Below are 16,095 nucleotides of genomic sequence, written 5' to 3' on the forward strand. Positions count from 1 at the left end.
CATTATTGCTATCGTTAAAAAACGTTCCACATTGCTTTTCTCTGGCAGTCTTAACTACTCGGTGGGAGCGCAGGAAAAACTTCAGGAGAAATATGTCGCTACGCATCGGAAGAATGGGCCATTACATTCGGAATTTCCATAGCACTACCTTACAATATTCCAGAGTTGCCTCGCAATTAAAATTTATGTCCAAGAATCTTGGGCTTAGGGCTCGCTGCAAACACAGTACGACGCCTTTTTAAATATCATAACCACCGTGAACGGCGTGTTCATCGAGATTTTTCTCTCCAGTCGCGTCAAATAAGCAGAGAGGACTGCGATGAGCTCGCTTTGTCGTTGATATGCTTGGCCTAACTGGCTACTAGGAAGACAAACTTATTTTGAGGTCATATCAGACGCTGCCTACATTGAAATTCAGCGTCTTCAAGATGATCTTTAAGAACGGCATGGAAGAAAGGTGAGGACACTGCATGTCAATGGAATAGACACAAGGTGGCGAGCTGTGCAGATCGGTTTGGTATACTAAAATAGGAACAGACCATGAGCACATGTTATAAGCTGTAGCTTAAAGCGAACAGCCCCTGCACACGCAAATCTCGTATACCAACATAAAGCATGGAACCCTTCTTTGAATCTAAGAACGTTGGGATATTTGAGCTTTTCGTAATCCGCAAGGATCGTCGCATGTCAGCGGTTCCCAAATGGCCCCCTTCAGCCTAGATAGTGTATCTTTAATCTTGTGCTTCTTAGTGAAACTCTATAACAGGAGGTTTTTGGGACGACACAGAATGTAGCTTTTCTTTTCACGATCTTTAAACGAGCTTCTCCACTCAGCACACGACTTTTGTGTTATGTGGAGAAGTAATAAGGGAGTAATTGTGTGCTTCCGCACTTGGATTGCAGCCAAAGCGCCGAGAAGCACGCTTTCCAGTGTTGGCGTATACTTTAGAGCAAAAGCAAGTGATTTATATTGTCAAGATGACATGTTTTCGCAAATATATTTCTGAATGCGGACCACACCGAAGTCTATTTCATGCCCCACTCTGGCGTTCTGTCTAAGTTTTTAGGCAAGTTATGTAACGAGTTTAAAATGGGAACAAGTTGGGATAGAAATATTTATGATGCGATATCATGTCTGAGGCAAGACGTATACGGTCAAAGTGTGAAAAGAAATAATTGCATGCGTTTTTCATGACACGCTTTTAAGCAGAGGACCGAAATTGCTGGAGTCATGCAAAATATGACAATGTTTTCAAGACAGCAACATTCCAAAAGTACGCTACCTAGCTTTCTAAGTTTCTTAACAATCTTTTTATCTATTATTTCAAATCCTGAATGCAGATACAGTTGCATCCAACGTACCCAAAATTTAGTAGTTCTGTGTGCATTCGCACGTCAGCTAGATGACGCATATACGAAAAGAAAAACACATGTTCGGCAGTGTCGGGCATACCAGAATGTGGTAATCTTATTTACGGGCATGACCACCTGCCAGTCTTCACACTTGTAATATGCACCTAGTTACACGTACCAACATTTCAGTTTACGAAAATATTATAAGTGCGTTCCGTTTTTTGTTTTTTTGTTTGTTTAAATCCGCGTAAGTGCTTTTGTCCAAGATTAAAACGTGTATTTGTGCCGTACGTCCCCTCAAGTCTGTTCCCTCTGCATTCTCGTTTTATTGGGTTTCTTTTGCCTCAGCCCTCTCTCCCTGAGATAGATAGAGCCCTCATGGCAATTATACCGAACTGCTCATGGCAATTATACCGAACTGTAGGAAGTGCTCACCCGGTTGAATAATATGTGCAGTTTGGCATAGCAGTATTTCATGCGCAGTCCATTACTTGATGTTGTGTGGTTTGCTACATCTTTCTGTTCCAAGACACCATAACGTAAAATGCAGACAGAGAGTCTTTACAACATAAGCAAACGCAGTTTATTTCCTACGAAGTCTGGGCGACGCCATAGCTGAATTTATGAGTAATAAGAAATGTATAGTTCGTTCCGTACGCCCACTGAACGGCTGAATGCATACCGTCGCGGCAAGGATAGGGCACCGAGATCCCCGGAGGAGTTCCGTCCGCGGCCTCCATAGTAAACGCTGAGCCGTTGCGTGCGCGCGTTGCCTCCCCAGCGGCAGAGGAGACGTCGCTACCGAAGTCGGCGGCCCCCGCGGCGGTGGTCGTGGAGGAGCCTCCGCCGACGGCGTCCCCGGCACCCCCCGGTGGAGGTGACGCCGTCCCGCGTCGCGCCACGTCACCGCCGCCTTCGGACCGGCCCTGCAGCGCCCCCGAGAGACTGCACAACGCGCTCGCCTTCCGGTCCTCGTCACCGTCGAGGTCCGAGGAGGAGGAGGAGGGGGAAGAGGGGGACTCGCGGGGCTTGCTGCAGTTCCCGCACGGCACAGAGGTGGTCTTCCGCTGCATCGACGGCGCAGGCGGAGGCGAGAGGAGCACCTGGAAGCTCCTCTGTGAGGACGGCAGCTGGCTGGGCCGCCCCGAGAAGTGCGGTTAGCTGAACTCTGTCCTCCTTTTTTCGCTCTTCCCACAGCGCGTGGCATCATTTTTACTATTCTACCGGACCATACTAAACCACTTGGTGCGATATCACATCGCAAGAAGAGTGAAAGAGAGCGAAATCTGTTATCCAGTCTTTCGTAACTCGTACAGTGAAAAAAATTGCCGGAATAAAGCACTGCACGTCAGTTCTATTCATTTCCGTTGCGACGTTAACAGGTCCATCGTTCCACGGAACGTTCTTGGCAACCACGGGTGTAGGGCGAGAAATAAAGAGCGCTGGAAGCCGACGCGAAGTGCAAGGGGTGTTGGGTTAAAAGTATTTTTGGCTTTACCACCTGTGCCGTACATTCATTTCCTGGATCGTGAAAAGACGCCTGGACTATGCGGGAACGCTCTTTTCGTGAACAAGTCGAGCTATTGAGAAATAAGTAAGTGCCGTAAAGATTTCAATTACGACGACAACTTCAGGAGCAAGTGTACTGGCATAATGCACCAATATCGACTTAAGGGCTAGTTGGCGAGGGTCCATTACAAGTGTGAACAAACAGCGGAACAAAAATGCGAAACACAGTCACGAGAAATGGGGACACGAACGCTGATATACAGCGGCACTTTACTGAACGGAAAAGCACATATGTACAGCAGAAGCTGTGCACTGACATCGCAGGAAGGTTTGGTTTGGTTTATGGGGTTTAACGTCCCAAAGCGACAAAGGCTATGAGAGACGCCGTAGTGGAGGGGCTCCGGAAATTTCGACCACCTGGGGTTCTTTAACGTGCACTGACATCGCACAGTACACGGGCCTCTAGAATTTCTGCTCCAAAGAAATTCTTGCCGCCGCAGCCGGGATCGAACCCGCGTCTTTTGGGTCAGCAGCCGAGCACCATAACCGCTGAGCCACCGCGGCGGCTCATCGCAGGAAGCTATTACTGCCCAAAACATAAAAGACTAACATCAGCGCTGTAAGCGCGCTTTCAGCAACCGAAATTCGTTATCAGCCAAGTGCAGCGACGAATGGTTTATGAAGGCGCCTCTTCGCAGTTCTATTTATTATTGATTTATTGTTTTTTTTTTTAACACCTGCAGTGATCAGTGGGTATTATAGTAGGGGGCTGGTTTACGTAGATAAAAACAAACAAGCAAATAAAGGCACGAAACATCAGGTCCGCTTCGGCCGCCTTCCGAGCCAGACCGTTCCCACACGTCCATATCTTTCAGCCGCAAACTGCCCATTCTGCAATGGCCTGCTATGGGTGCAGCTCAGCAGTGCAGTTCACAGGCGTCTCAGTCAATTGTCACGTCAGCCTCACCATAGCAGTGCGTGCGCGATATTCGCGGCGCAGAGGACGGTGCCCAGCAGCTGTCGGTGCCCAAGGAAGAGCGGCGCAACCGGTCCTGTGTGTTCCGCAACACGGAGCCCAACCTGGAGGCCTTCCAGGGCGACCGGCGCATCACGGACGACGCGCTCCATTTCCCGCCGGGCTCAGAGCTCGTCTTTCGCTGCAAGGACATCGGCAAGTACAGTCTAGTGGGCAGCGTGCGACGACGCTGCGTGTACGGCGACTGGGACGGCGTCAAGCCCTCCTGCTTCGGACTCTCCCAGGAGAACGACTATGCGCGTGAGTGCCCCCTCGGTCAAGAGCCTATACGGGTCTAACCACCCGACGGTTTCGTCTCAAACCGGGCCAGTGTTTTGTCGCGTCATCTTGACTGAAGTCAGGACGTGTTTTTAGAGATTCTAAGCTGCGACAGCCCTTGTCTTAAAAGCATGTCGCCGATGCGTTCCCCTTTTCCATTTGGATGCGCATATCTGAAGTGCATAGGCCTGCGTTCAGCAGTTGGTTCTGTGCTTATGGTACATGTTTGAAATAACTGAAACCGAGCTTCACGAATGCCCTCCTTCTTTTTCCCTTTGTACGTGGAACCGTGCGTGCTGCTGTCGGTGCGGGCCGCAGTGGAGAAGCCTCCGACGATACTGTTCCGGCCGCATGTGATGCCGGTGGCGCAGAGCAATGACGGCAAACTGGTCGTGTACCCGGGGGCTATCCTGCACTTGGAGTGCCTCTGGCTGCGCAAGTACGGCACGCCCAAGTGGGAGGTCAGCCACAAGTCCCGCAAGTACGCCGAAGGTACGTCTTCAGCAGGAACGCGGGAAAAAGAGAACAGTATTACACTTGCAGAGCACAGCTTTAGAAGCGTCCACACCGACGCAGAATTAAAAGCTTACCATCCAGAATATTTAAGGTCCTCGGCCAGCCAGGCAATGAGCATAGTGCAAAGGATGCGGAAGATCTACTAACTTCACGGTAAATTTTGTAATACTTTCATATTTGTTTTCGCTTATTTTTTTTTTTATTATGGCAAAGAAAGTATTATATCCAGTAAAAGTTAGCTCTAACTCGTTTACACTAAGGCGAGAACCGTCAAACACGGCCGAACGCATTTCGAACTTGCTACGTTCAGCACGAGACGCCGACAAATCCTCGTGCGCTCTTCTGTGACCGTATACCGTGTCTTGTCAAGCCGCAGAGTTTTCTCCTCCTTCATCATGCGTCCTGGTTACCTTGTTTGACGAGTTCGCGCAGCCTTCGTTACAGCGACAACGCAGAAAAAAAAAAAAAATTGGCATAGTTCATGTAAATAGCGATTTGTTAAAAGTGATATCATCGTAGAAACGAATAAATGGAGAAAGTAGGTTCTAGAAAGAGAAAGTAGGAAGTACCGACCGAGTAGAAAGAATCTCTCGGTCGGTAGGCTGCACGGACAAAACCTCGTTTGAATTTTATCGCGAGAACAGGAAGAAACCCACAAAAGACTGGCGCAGCGTCTCCGCGCATGCATTTTTATTTTTTTTATTCATATGACAAGGGAACTAGGTCGCCATCACATGACACGTATCCTAGTTGAGAATTATGCGCTTGGAGCTAGTTATAAATTTGATGAAATGAACAATTAGAGAAGCAAAAAAGGTGATATAGAAAAGTGTTTTGATGTCAAAGCCACGACAGTTTAATATGTGCTCATTGTGGACTACGCACGTAGAAATTCGGCAAAAAAAAAAAAAAAACAATGCGGCAGCATGCGCATGTTAAACTGAGAGGGGCTTTGACGGCTACTGAAGGCTGTAAAGTAAAGGCTGTCCGGTAAAGTTTATGGATAAACTAACATTTCATACTTTCACAGACAGGTCTGATAAGTCAGAGAAAGACGTATAAACTTTTTATGCCGCTTTTTGAAACATTGTTATGTTCTATACTTGCCTGCCTAGAGATTCCGCGGCCCCATATCAATGTCACTCCCGTGCGCGCGAGCAGGCTGGACAACGGAACCGGGCAGGGACTCGCAGCTCGAGTACCGGCTCTCCATCTACCACGCAAAGAAGGACGACTCCGGCCGGTACACCTGCATCACACCCATGGGTCACAAGCACTCCGTCGACATCGTCGTCTCCCGTGAGCACCGACGGAGCGCCCTCTCTCGCTTCCTTTTACCACGCGTGCTTCATTGTGCTCGCGCCCTTTTACCTACCGACTCCCGCTACGAACACTCCGCAGTGTGAAACGCTCGCACTGACCAGAAATTTATTTCCTACATGTAGGTTTGGTTTGGCTTATGGAGTTTAACGTCCCCAAGCGACTCAGGCTATGAGGGACGCGGTAGAGAAGGGCTTCGGAAGTTTCTACCACCTGGCGTTCTTTAGCGTGCACTGACATCGCACAGTACACGGACCTCTAGAATTTCGCCTCCATCGAAATTCGGCCGCCGCGGCCGGGATCTAACAAGCGTCTTTTGGGTCGGCAGCCGAGTGCCGTAACCACTGAGCACCAGTTAGCCACCGTGGTGGCATAAAAATAATTGATACTAACTGAAAAACGCTTTGGTTAGTATCAAGGACATAAATTATTGGCCTGGCCTGCACAAATTACTTAAGCTTTCCTATAAATGTCGTGAAATCGCTCCTATTTTTCGAACAAACCAGCCTCACATAAGACTTGCAAGTGGCTGGCGAAGACGTGACGAATGGTGGCACTAGGTTTAAGAGCACTCATTTATTTGCAAAGAACGCCACCCTTTATAATTTCCAGGTTTCTCTGCACGTGCTATCGCGATATCACAGGCCGCGCCACGTAAATAAGGAATGTAAGTTTGGACACAAAACACCCTCAACGGCTGTTTACGTTCGTCATCCCGCTGCCCGCAGTTGTCACTAGTTGAAGTTAAAAAAAAAAGAAAGAAATAAAGGAATGATTTCACGCCTCATGAGGAGAGGAACGTTGTGAATGGCTGTAGAAATCGCAGGGACGTTGCATTTACTTTAGAAAAGAAGAACGACGCATCTTAACGAGTCTAAAATATCCGTAGTTATGAGAGCACAGAAGACCACAACCTGTAGTTCTCTGCCCCTTAAAAGGACGCTACTAGTGATTTGAGGAAATGACTGTACGCCGTACAATAAGTTTAATGGAACGCATTACACTTGTTCGGCCTTGGCCCAGAGTTTTCATCTCTTTATAAAATGCCGATCCGACGTGGTGGCTCAGCGGTTACGGCGTTCGGCTGCTGAGCCCGAAGACGCGCGATCAAACCGTGGCTGCGGCTGCCACGTTTCGATGGAGGCAAAACGCAAAAAGACGTCCTTGCGCTCTGCGATGTCAGAGCAGGTGGTCGACATTAATCAAAAGCGCTCCACTGCGGCCCTTCTTTCTCTCTTCTTTATTTCACTCCCTCCCTCATCCCTCCACTCGCAGCATGGTTTAGGCGCCCGCCGCGTCTCGCACGCCAGTCGAAAGCTCCTTTCCTAAATAAACGAATACCTGGCTGTGGCGCTGAGAAACACAGCAGAACATTTTAAAACCTGATCCTTTTTGTACGTTAGTCTCGCTTTCGTATGGCAGACGGCGTCTGCGAACCATAACGTCGAGGACACGAAATTATAGTCAGTACAGCGACTTTAATAAACTCTATAACACGACGCATTCCGCGTCGCATAGGAGACAGACACGCAGTAGCAATAATGAGCGTGACATTAACCGATATGCATTGGTTTTATCAAAACTGCAGTTGAGAGAAGTAAAGTGGTTTTAAAAATAATATCAATAAGGTAATACTGCTAACATCTATCACAAGTGCCAGCAAGCGCTGCCGCGGCGTCTAATGGTTGTAGAAGTCGGCTATAGATTAGCGTATGCCACTGGCCTGCCACTCCACACTGCGGGAAGGGAAACGGGATAAGACGGAAATTGGTGCGCGTGCCATAGGCTACGAGAGACGCCGTAGTGTAGTGCTCCGTGTAAATGTCGACCCCCTGGGGTTCTGCAGACTCGGGTTCTTCGCCTCGAGCGAAGGGTGTGGAAAGCACTAACGACGATTCTCTCGCAGCGGTGCACTGCCGTCCGCTGCCGAGCGTGAGCGGCCTCTCGGTGAGCACGGCGACCACGCGCATGGGCACCAAGGTGGTATTCTCGTGCGACGAGGGCCAGCGGCTACGCGGCAGCCAGCAGGCCATGTGCCTGCCCTCGGGAAACTGGTCCGCCCAACCGCCCGTCTGCCAAGGTGCGCCCACGTCCAGGCTCCCATCACTGTACCGTCGATTTTTATTGGATCGCCACTCCCTGCTCCATACGCACTCAGGGATTCTGGCAAACCATGCTCTGATCTGGGCTGAATATTCAGGCTGTCCACTTCTTGGATGCGACCCCTGGCTTCCTCCTTTGCAGTGGCCGAGTGCCACGACATCAGCGGCGCCTCGGACGGCCTGGTCGTGGTGAAGGCTGAGCAGCGGGCGGTCGGCTCCCGTGCGCGCTTTTCTTGTCCGCTCGGCTACGCCCTGCGCGGACAGGAGTCCGTCGAGTGCCTCGACACCGGCCAGTGGTCCGGCTCGCTACCGCGCTGTGAAGGTAAGAACCGGCAACGCTGCATGCACGACCACGTAGTAAAACTGATAAGAGACAGGTGGTCCCGTCAGCGCGCAGAACAGAGAAAGTTTTAGCAAAGCGCTATACCTTACGCCTCTACCGAATACCGCTGCGGCTTCATTTATATGGAGGCGAAATTCAGAAATGCCCGAGTGGCTGAACGATGTGAGGGCACGTTAAAGAGCCCCAGGCGACCGAAATTAATCCGAGGCCTTCTACTACAGTGCCTCATCGACCATAGTATCGCTATGACGCATAAAAATTTTTAACCACTGACCAGTTAACCATTGTTAGCCATTGTTAACCATTCAGCGTCGTGCTCGCTGCGTCCTTATTCTTCGAAGCTAACTGCAGTTCTTGCAGTTAATTTTAGGTTCGTTGTGGATTCAGTAGCTCTCTTCTTTGGTTGGTGACTGCCGTTCTCTCTCTCTCGGCGGGCAGAGGTGGTGTGCGCAGCGCTGCCGGCGCCCGAGAGCGGCTACGTGGAGGGCGAGAGGCATCCGCAGTACCGCGGCGGCCAGCGAATGCAGTTCGCCTGCCGGCCGGACCACATGATGCTCGGCTCGGGCGTGCTGGAGTGCTTGGACAACGACCGCTGGAGCGGCACCGTGCCCAAGTGTACGCCACTCCGCCAGTCGGCATGCCTTGTAGCTACGCAAAGGCGCTGTGACTGGCAGAAACGAGTTCCGCGCCTCGGAACTTTCAGCTCCGACCGCACAAATGAGACTGCTAGGGGTGCAATGAATGAGTGCTGTAAACCAGGCACTGAGAGACTCACAGAGACCAACCCATGATCGATAATGCAGCCGGTTGTAACGCATGCAGTATACTCGTACAAGGGCTCTGCATTGGAAATATGAGCGTGAGGCGACGACTTCGAAAAATTTGCACGTTCTCATGCGCTCAGGAGACAACCACAAATATGCGAAAGCCGGCGGCTCGAGCTGGTAGCTTCTGCATGACCATGAAAGAAGCATCCGAGTTTGGAAACCGCAATGCAATCACTCGTATTTAGGGGGTACGGAACTAAATGCGTCTGGTGCACAGACAGTGAGTTATCGATCCCGCACCCGTTCGATTGCGCTTTTCGCTTCAACTTGTGCCAAGGCTCCTCCCTGCCCGTGCTTATGTGAACTACGCCTATCGTGCAGCATCCAGGAAGGCAGCACGCGATGTGGCTGATCAGGCCTACAATCAAATGGACCGCGTGCGAAACGCACGCAGCCGTATCGCCGAACTTGCACAATCGTGAGCGCTTCTCGGGCACGTGATGGTGCAAGTTAGACGGCGTTTCCCGCGCGACGCGTTTTCGCGCGCGGAAAACGCTCTATATTGGCCAGGCTTTACAAAGCGGTCTTGGAGGCTCCGCAAGAGGTTATGGAAAGTCGAGAAAGTTTTCGCCTCCGCGAGCTTTTTTTTTTTTCTTTTTATCAACCTGCGACCGGTCCAAAACAATGACGTTAAAACAGCCTGACACACTTGCGGCACGCACCCTCTTTCTGCAAAGGGTCTTGCAGTGCTCGCACAAGTGGCGATGTGTTAGTCAGAAGCGGGCTGTATCGCGTATAAATAGCTTACTAGACTTTGCGACTCGAAGCCGCGGTGAAATATCATGGGTCACAAACTAAGAGCCCCTTCTATAACTCTTGTAGTTAGCTCATAGCCAGCTGAGTAGAACTGTTTTTTTTTTTTTCTGTAGAAATAAGTGTCAATTACAAGCGCACAGTTTCAGCATCTCTGTCTCTCTCTTGTCAGGTGGTGCTGTAAATGAGCGCTGTCTCAGGTTATTGGAGTAACTTCTCACAATATTTGCGCCACTGCCACAATATCTGGCGCCACTGACAATCACTATTGACCCGCGAAATGAGTTGCGCCGCTCGTTCAATGGCGCATAAAAACAAAAAAAAAGAGGGATGGGGTGCGGGGTCGGGCGGCGCCAGGCGCTCGCTGTCGTCACGCATCATTGTCAAACCGAGGAGACCGCACAGATTATTAGGCTGCAGCTGGCAAGCATTGCCTCCATTGAACGCGGTGCTCGACGTTCCTGCTTTGCAAAGATGTTTCGTCAGCGACGCGCGTGTTTCGAAAGCACCTTAACGTCATTCCCTTCATCGCACGCCGCCACGAGACGCCTTTTGTAAACGTTACCCAATCGCGATGTATCCGATGCCCAGGCGGCTGGGCTGAATGACTGTCGGGAGCGCAAAGAAAGGTTTTGCTTCTAGCCATACACTGGCCGCTGGTAGGAGCGTCAGTTGTGTAGACTGTCTCTGTTGAGCGAAATCCCTTACTGCGTGTTTATGCAGCATAACTGAATATACTGGGCGGCCTTCCGCTCGTTCGTGGACAGCTGTGCCCACACACACACACCGAAGGAATACGAAGTGCCTGCTTCAGATGGGACAAAGCCGCATCACCGCTTTCAAGCGCTCATTCACTCCTAAGCGCGTATCTCAGATGCAATAAGCCGTCCAGAGCAGCAGTGGCGCTCCCCGGTCGATGCATGGTTGGAAAAAGGCCGCGTGTGTTCACTCGCAACCGCACAGTACCGAAATACGCCTTCGCATTTAATTTATGTGTGGTGCGCCGGTTCCAAGCGAGAGGTGCACGACCGTTCTGGCAATCAACAGCTAAGCGGGTATAGTTCCGCAGAGCGTGAAGTCTCGCTACCCAACTGCTGTGGCCTTATTTCGGCGGGCACAAAATTCAGAAAACGTGTGCCGAGGTTTCCGTGCACGTTGGTTGGTTGGTTTATGGGGTTTAACGTCCCAAAGCGACTAAGGCTATGAGAGACGCCGTTTCCGTGCACGTTAAATAACATCCGAATGGTCGAAATCAATCCGGAGCCCTCCACTACGGTGTCCTTCCTGAACGCACAGTGTCGCTTTGAAACATTTTTTTATGCGTGTATGCGTGTCAGAACAGAGAAAGAGGAACAGCGTGTCTCTGACCCCCTTGCGGGGCGACGGCTTCTACAAGTGTTCTGTTCTCGTAAGCCAACAGACAAGCCTGAAGCCGCCGCCTCACATTCGTAGCTTCCACTGCAATGCAACAAGTAGCGGGACGCAGAATAGAGCTATAGAAAGGGGATGGGGATATATCGGTAGATAGTGTAGACGGAAGGTGATGATGCTATAATCAACGAGCTGCTTGCATGAATGTAGTGCTTCAAGCAACGCTGTGGATTATGAGACACGCACGTCGCTGCGTAAACTCTAGAATAATTTCCACTAGCTGCGATTTTTTTATTTTATTTTGTAGCGAGTACTCGGCACACAGGCACAAACACGGTTGCTGCGGATTGAATCAAACCAACGGCCTCGTGCTCAGCAGCAGATCGCCGCTGAGCCACCGCGCCGTGCTTGTTACAGGTGAAACAACCGAACGATGCAGTAAAATCTGACGTGGCATCCATCCGCTTGATCTGCGGAAAACACAAACGTTCGCTTTTCGCCCGCGCGTAAGCGTGTGCTGAGACTTCTTTTGGTTTCAGAAGCCACTCGGGCCAGCATGCGCCCATACATGGCACCAAAAGGTGGGTGCGTGCGAAACGTTCGCTCACAAAAAGAGGTGCGTTTTATTCCGGCCCAGTTCCGACTCTGCATCAAATGAAGGCTCACAAGTGTAGTTCAGCTTGACATGTCCGCTTAACTGGGGCAGACGCGCGCTGTGCGTGCCTGATCTCTGCCGATGGACGCATTTTTGACACGCAGGCGTTCCGGCGTGCCAGTACCCGAGCGTACGTGACGGAGCGCGCATCTCGTCGCGGGTGAGCTACTTCTACCGCATCAACGAGACGGTGTCGTTCGAGTGCCCCGAGGGCTTCCAGCTGCGCGGGAGTCCCATGATCCAGTGCGTGGCCAAGGGCCGCTGGTCCGCCGCCGTGCCCCGGTGCCAGCCGTTCGCCCCCTCGCCGCCCCTACACGAGCGCAGGCTGAGGAGACACCGCCGCCGCTGGCCACACGCCACGCCCGTGGTGGAGTCCCGCCGCTGGCGGCTGTGACCGGAGCGCTCCTCTGCAGCACGCGCCGAGCTGCAAGCGTAAAGTCGCGGCAGTGGGCGGTCGGAGTGCGGCTCCCCTGGGAAGACCTATGGCGGCTGATGGGAGGCAACTCCACTCGCTTGCCTGGTACACGCTTTGTTGCCTCAGCGTGCGCCAGGTTTCATCGCCCGCCATAGGCCTCGCAGCCGCGACACTATATTTTCTTTTTTTCGATAGATCTAACCGAGGTCCGCAAAAAGCCACGCTTCGTGACATGCTGTCACTGATTGCTGATCCGCTGTAGGTACGCTGCGCCCGTCGGGTTCGTCTTCACCAGAGGGAAAGAGTTCAAGCTAAGCGGACGCCCGACGTGGTCCCGCTGCACAATCAAATAACGAGGCGGCGGCAGATCTGCTTTTGCTGAGTTCGGTAGGTTCGATCGATTTCAGCGATACTGTGGGAGTCTGCCTCCGACGCTCCTGCTTTGCTGACCGTTGCAATACCGGATGTTCGGTCGTGGTTCGCACGCCAGCGCATAAGGCACAGCGTTTCCCTTTCTTTGCTTTTTCCCCCCCGAATATCAAGCTGAATATCTTCGATAACTGAGCCTCGTGGAGCACAGAGGAAATACATTTTATACCGAATCAATTGCATTCGACACAACACATCACATTGCTGCAATTTCCTTAGGTCTGAGCTGCTTCGGGAATACGTCACTGGAACGGATGTCCAGACTGCTTGAAGAAAGCGCTGTATGAGGTGGGCGTATGTGGACGAAGCATCTGCTGATGCGCGCATGCGCAACACATGGCGTTGCACGCCGTCACTGTACTTGGTTCTTCTTCTTTCTTTTTCCTTTCTTTCATTTTGTTAACTGGAATCAAATAAAAAAAAGTCTTCGACAAGCCGAAGGCAAGAAACAGCGTCTATTCCGACGATCTAGTTTTGTGTTGAAGGACTTGTATCTCAAGCACTTGCAGATTACGGTAAACAAAGTTTCTACCTTTTCCTTGCTTCAGCACACAGAATGTCAACAGTATAATGTGTTAATGCCGGAGTCTGCACACAGCGTTAATGCGCCGTGTGGAAACCCCGACAAGCAAAAGTCAGCGGCGCGTTAGCCGAAGGCCTAATTGTCTCGGAAATTGCCAAGGTCAAACGAGGGAACGCTGTGCTTGGCTGGCGGTGTTGAGGCGACAGTGGTCGGCGCAGTGCTTCGACGAATCTCCGGCAGCGCCCAGACTGTGACGCAAGGGGGCACCGATCGGCCGGCGGACCATGTGGTGCGTCCTATGGGACTACTTTCTAATGTGCGCCTCCGTGTAGTGGACTCCGTGATGCGCGCTCGCCCGAAGTGCCGTTATAAACGCTCTCGTTCTCGCGCGAGGACAGAGCCAAAAAACAAAAAAGCGTTAAAAAAAAGGAGAAAGAACTGTTTACGTCTTCCACGCTGACAGTGCTCGCAGCGACTTGTTTTGCAAAGAGCAGAAGTTTTTGTCGATGAGTTCACGTCTCTTGTGTCTTTTAACCGAGCAGCAAGAGCACAAACGTGCCAAGCCGTCATCGTCGAGCCAGATGACGAATAGAACAAAAGTTTTTTATTATTATTTTCGCCTCACAATCTTATATCACCTGATCAGCCACCACTGAGAGGTAACAAATGGGCAACACAAAATTAAAGAAGGGATGGTTCTCTTCTTGGGAAGGTTGGACATCAGAGCTGGGTAAACTGCAGGTAGCATACACCTTCTTTGAGGATGGCATATACTAAGGAATTAAGTGAACTCACAATTGGACTTCATGCATTTTTCTAGTTATACAGAGCCACCCCGCCTCGATCTATTCTTTTTTTTTCTTTTTTTGCCTGATTGCGATCACATGCTCTTGCAGCCCGGAAAGAAGCGTTGTCTTGCTAGAAGCTTTCATGTCTGTGTAGCCGCAGAGGTGTAGCTGCCGGTCCTGCGCCAGCAGCAAAGAAAACCATGTCTGTTGCCCCCGCGAAGCTTTTCGCAGCGTTACTCCGTTATACCCCCTTCTTGCGTAGACTGAACGTAAACCTGACTGTATACCCGTAGAATCGTGGAAGTGGCATCGTAGGTATACGAACCGGAACGGGCGAACCCCATGGTCGATGTCATCGTGATTATGTGTCATATGGGTGAACACGGAGAACTGTTTGACTGACTGATGTGTACTTTTTCGGTAGCAGCGCAGTCAACTGACGCGTCTGGCGTAGCGCTTCACGTTGCTAAGATGGAACACTGTCGGCTGCGGTCACTTCACAGGCCTGGAACATCGCCATCCGAGAGACATATTGAGTCCTTTAGTTACAGCGCTCATCATCAGAGCAGACAGTCTTGCTTTATTTCGAAAATGCACTTTGAGAACGGAACATGACACCGCAGCTTTTGTGCGGCTCTGAACAGTCTCCACTGTGGTAATAACAGGCAGCTATAGCTGCTCGAGTAACTGTTTGTCGACAGTACAATGCTTGGGAAAGCAGAGGCCAGGTTTCCGTCGCACTGCTGTAGACCCCCGATCTGGCCTAACCTGGCCGTTGCGAAACCGCCATGGCCTCTTCTGGGCAAGCGGTTCTGCCTCGACTGAGGGCTAAAGACCACCGCCTCTACTTCAAAGTGCATATTCACGTTGTTGCAACGAGCAAGACTGGCAACTATGGATATGCATGAGGATGGCGCATTGTTCACAGCTGTAACATTGCTCCCAGTTGCTGGCAACGCGCGGTTCAAAAGGCTTCTTTGCATCCTGCCTCACAGCTTGAGCAGTGCAAGGTCATTTACTTCAGAGCCGGTTTCAGGGTGGCAAAATTTTGTGCTGCACTCACAGGCCTGATTTACTGCCTATCATTCACAATGTTTTGCGTGGTTCTTCCTTTTCAAGGGGCCACTATCAGCAACTCCCCTATAGTCCAGTGTGGCTGGAAGGCGCTCGTCACATTGCTGTGATGTGATCGCAATGGACAAGCAGCGTGGTTCAAAAACGCCGCCACTGACGAAATAGCAGTTCAGCACAAAGCGGGCAGCTATAAGACCAGCGAGAGATTTGTGCGATGTTTGCCGTGTATAAATTTGCATGTTATAGTTACGTGCTCGAAAGAGTAGTTTTTGCCCTACGAAGACGCTTTCGTGCGCTTACTCGTTTGTGTGTGTGTGCGCGCGCGTGTGTGTGCGCACACATCGTAAGTCAGCTGCTTCAGAAACGCCCGCGGCGCGCTCTTAGCACAGATTGTCGTCCCTACGTTTCCTAGGTGTCCGCTCGGGTAGTATCAGTGCCTCGCGAGTTCGTGCTTTCAACTTCGTGACTCTCTCGAACCAAGCTGCGCAAAGTCGGCACGCGTTCTTTCGTACACGCGATTTGTCTCCATCTCTGTAAGCGTGTATGTGTGTGCGTGTTTGTGCTCGCTTTCTATATTTCAGCTATAGTCTAATAAAGCTATTGTTCCGCTAAAGGGTCGGTTTCCTTCCGTACGTAGTTCGGCGCTGCATAGCGTAGACACCCACCCACTTCTAAACCAGCCTCACACGGTTCATCCAAGGTGAGTGAAAAGCCACTTTACATCAGAATCGTTTGGCATCTTATTGTGCGCACTGTCCCTCACAGGAATTAGCGTGTTTCTGACGTCACGTTGATGCATCTGTCGTCTATCCGTCGTCTTGCA

General features: G+C 51.0%; 1 protein-coding gene across 3 annotated transcripts in view; it reads left to right on the forward strand.

Annotated features, from left to right (window-relative positions):
- The window catches only part of Hasp (Hig-anchoring scaffold protein), a 498,754-nt gene extending 482,869 nt beyond the window's left edge, over positions 1-15,885 (forward strand). For all 3 annotated transcript variants that reach the window (XM_089582173.1, XM_089582176.1, XM_089582174.1), the window contains 8 exons: positions 2,135-2,509; positions 3,863-4,138; positions 4,475-4,648; positions 5,834-5,971; positions 7,899-8,072; positions 8,237-8,416; positions 8,876-9,052; positions 12,148-15,885. In XM_089582173.1, coding sequence (XP_089438299.1) covers positions 2,135-2,509; positions 3,863-4,138; positions 4,475-4,648; positions 5,834-5,971; positions 7,899-8,072; positions 8,237-8,416; positions 8,876-9,052; positions 12,148-12,437 — 1,784 coding nt within the window. In that variant the 3' untranslated portion in view covers positions 12,438-15,885. The remainder of the gene's footprint in view (positions 1-2,134; positions 2,510-3,862; positions 4,139-4,474; positions 4,649-5,833; positions 5,972-7,898; positions 8,073-8,236; positions 8,417-8,875; positions 9,053-12,147) is intronic.
- Positions 15,886-16,095: the final 210 nt, after the last annotated feature.

This window comes from Amblyomma mixtum, chromosome 3 (assembly GCF_055824585.1).
Source record: "Amblyomma mixtum isolate Tamu chromosome 3, ASM5582458v1, whole genome shotgun sequence".
NCBI lineage: Eukaryota > Metazoa > Arthropoda > Arachnida > Ixodida > Ixodidae > Amblyomma > Amblyomma mixtum.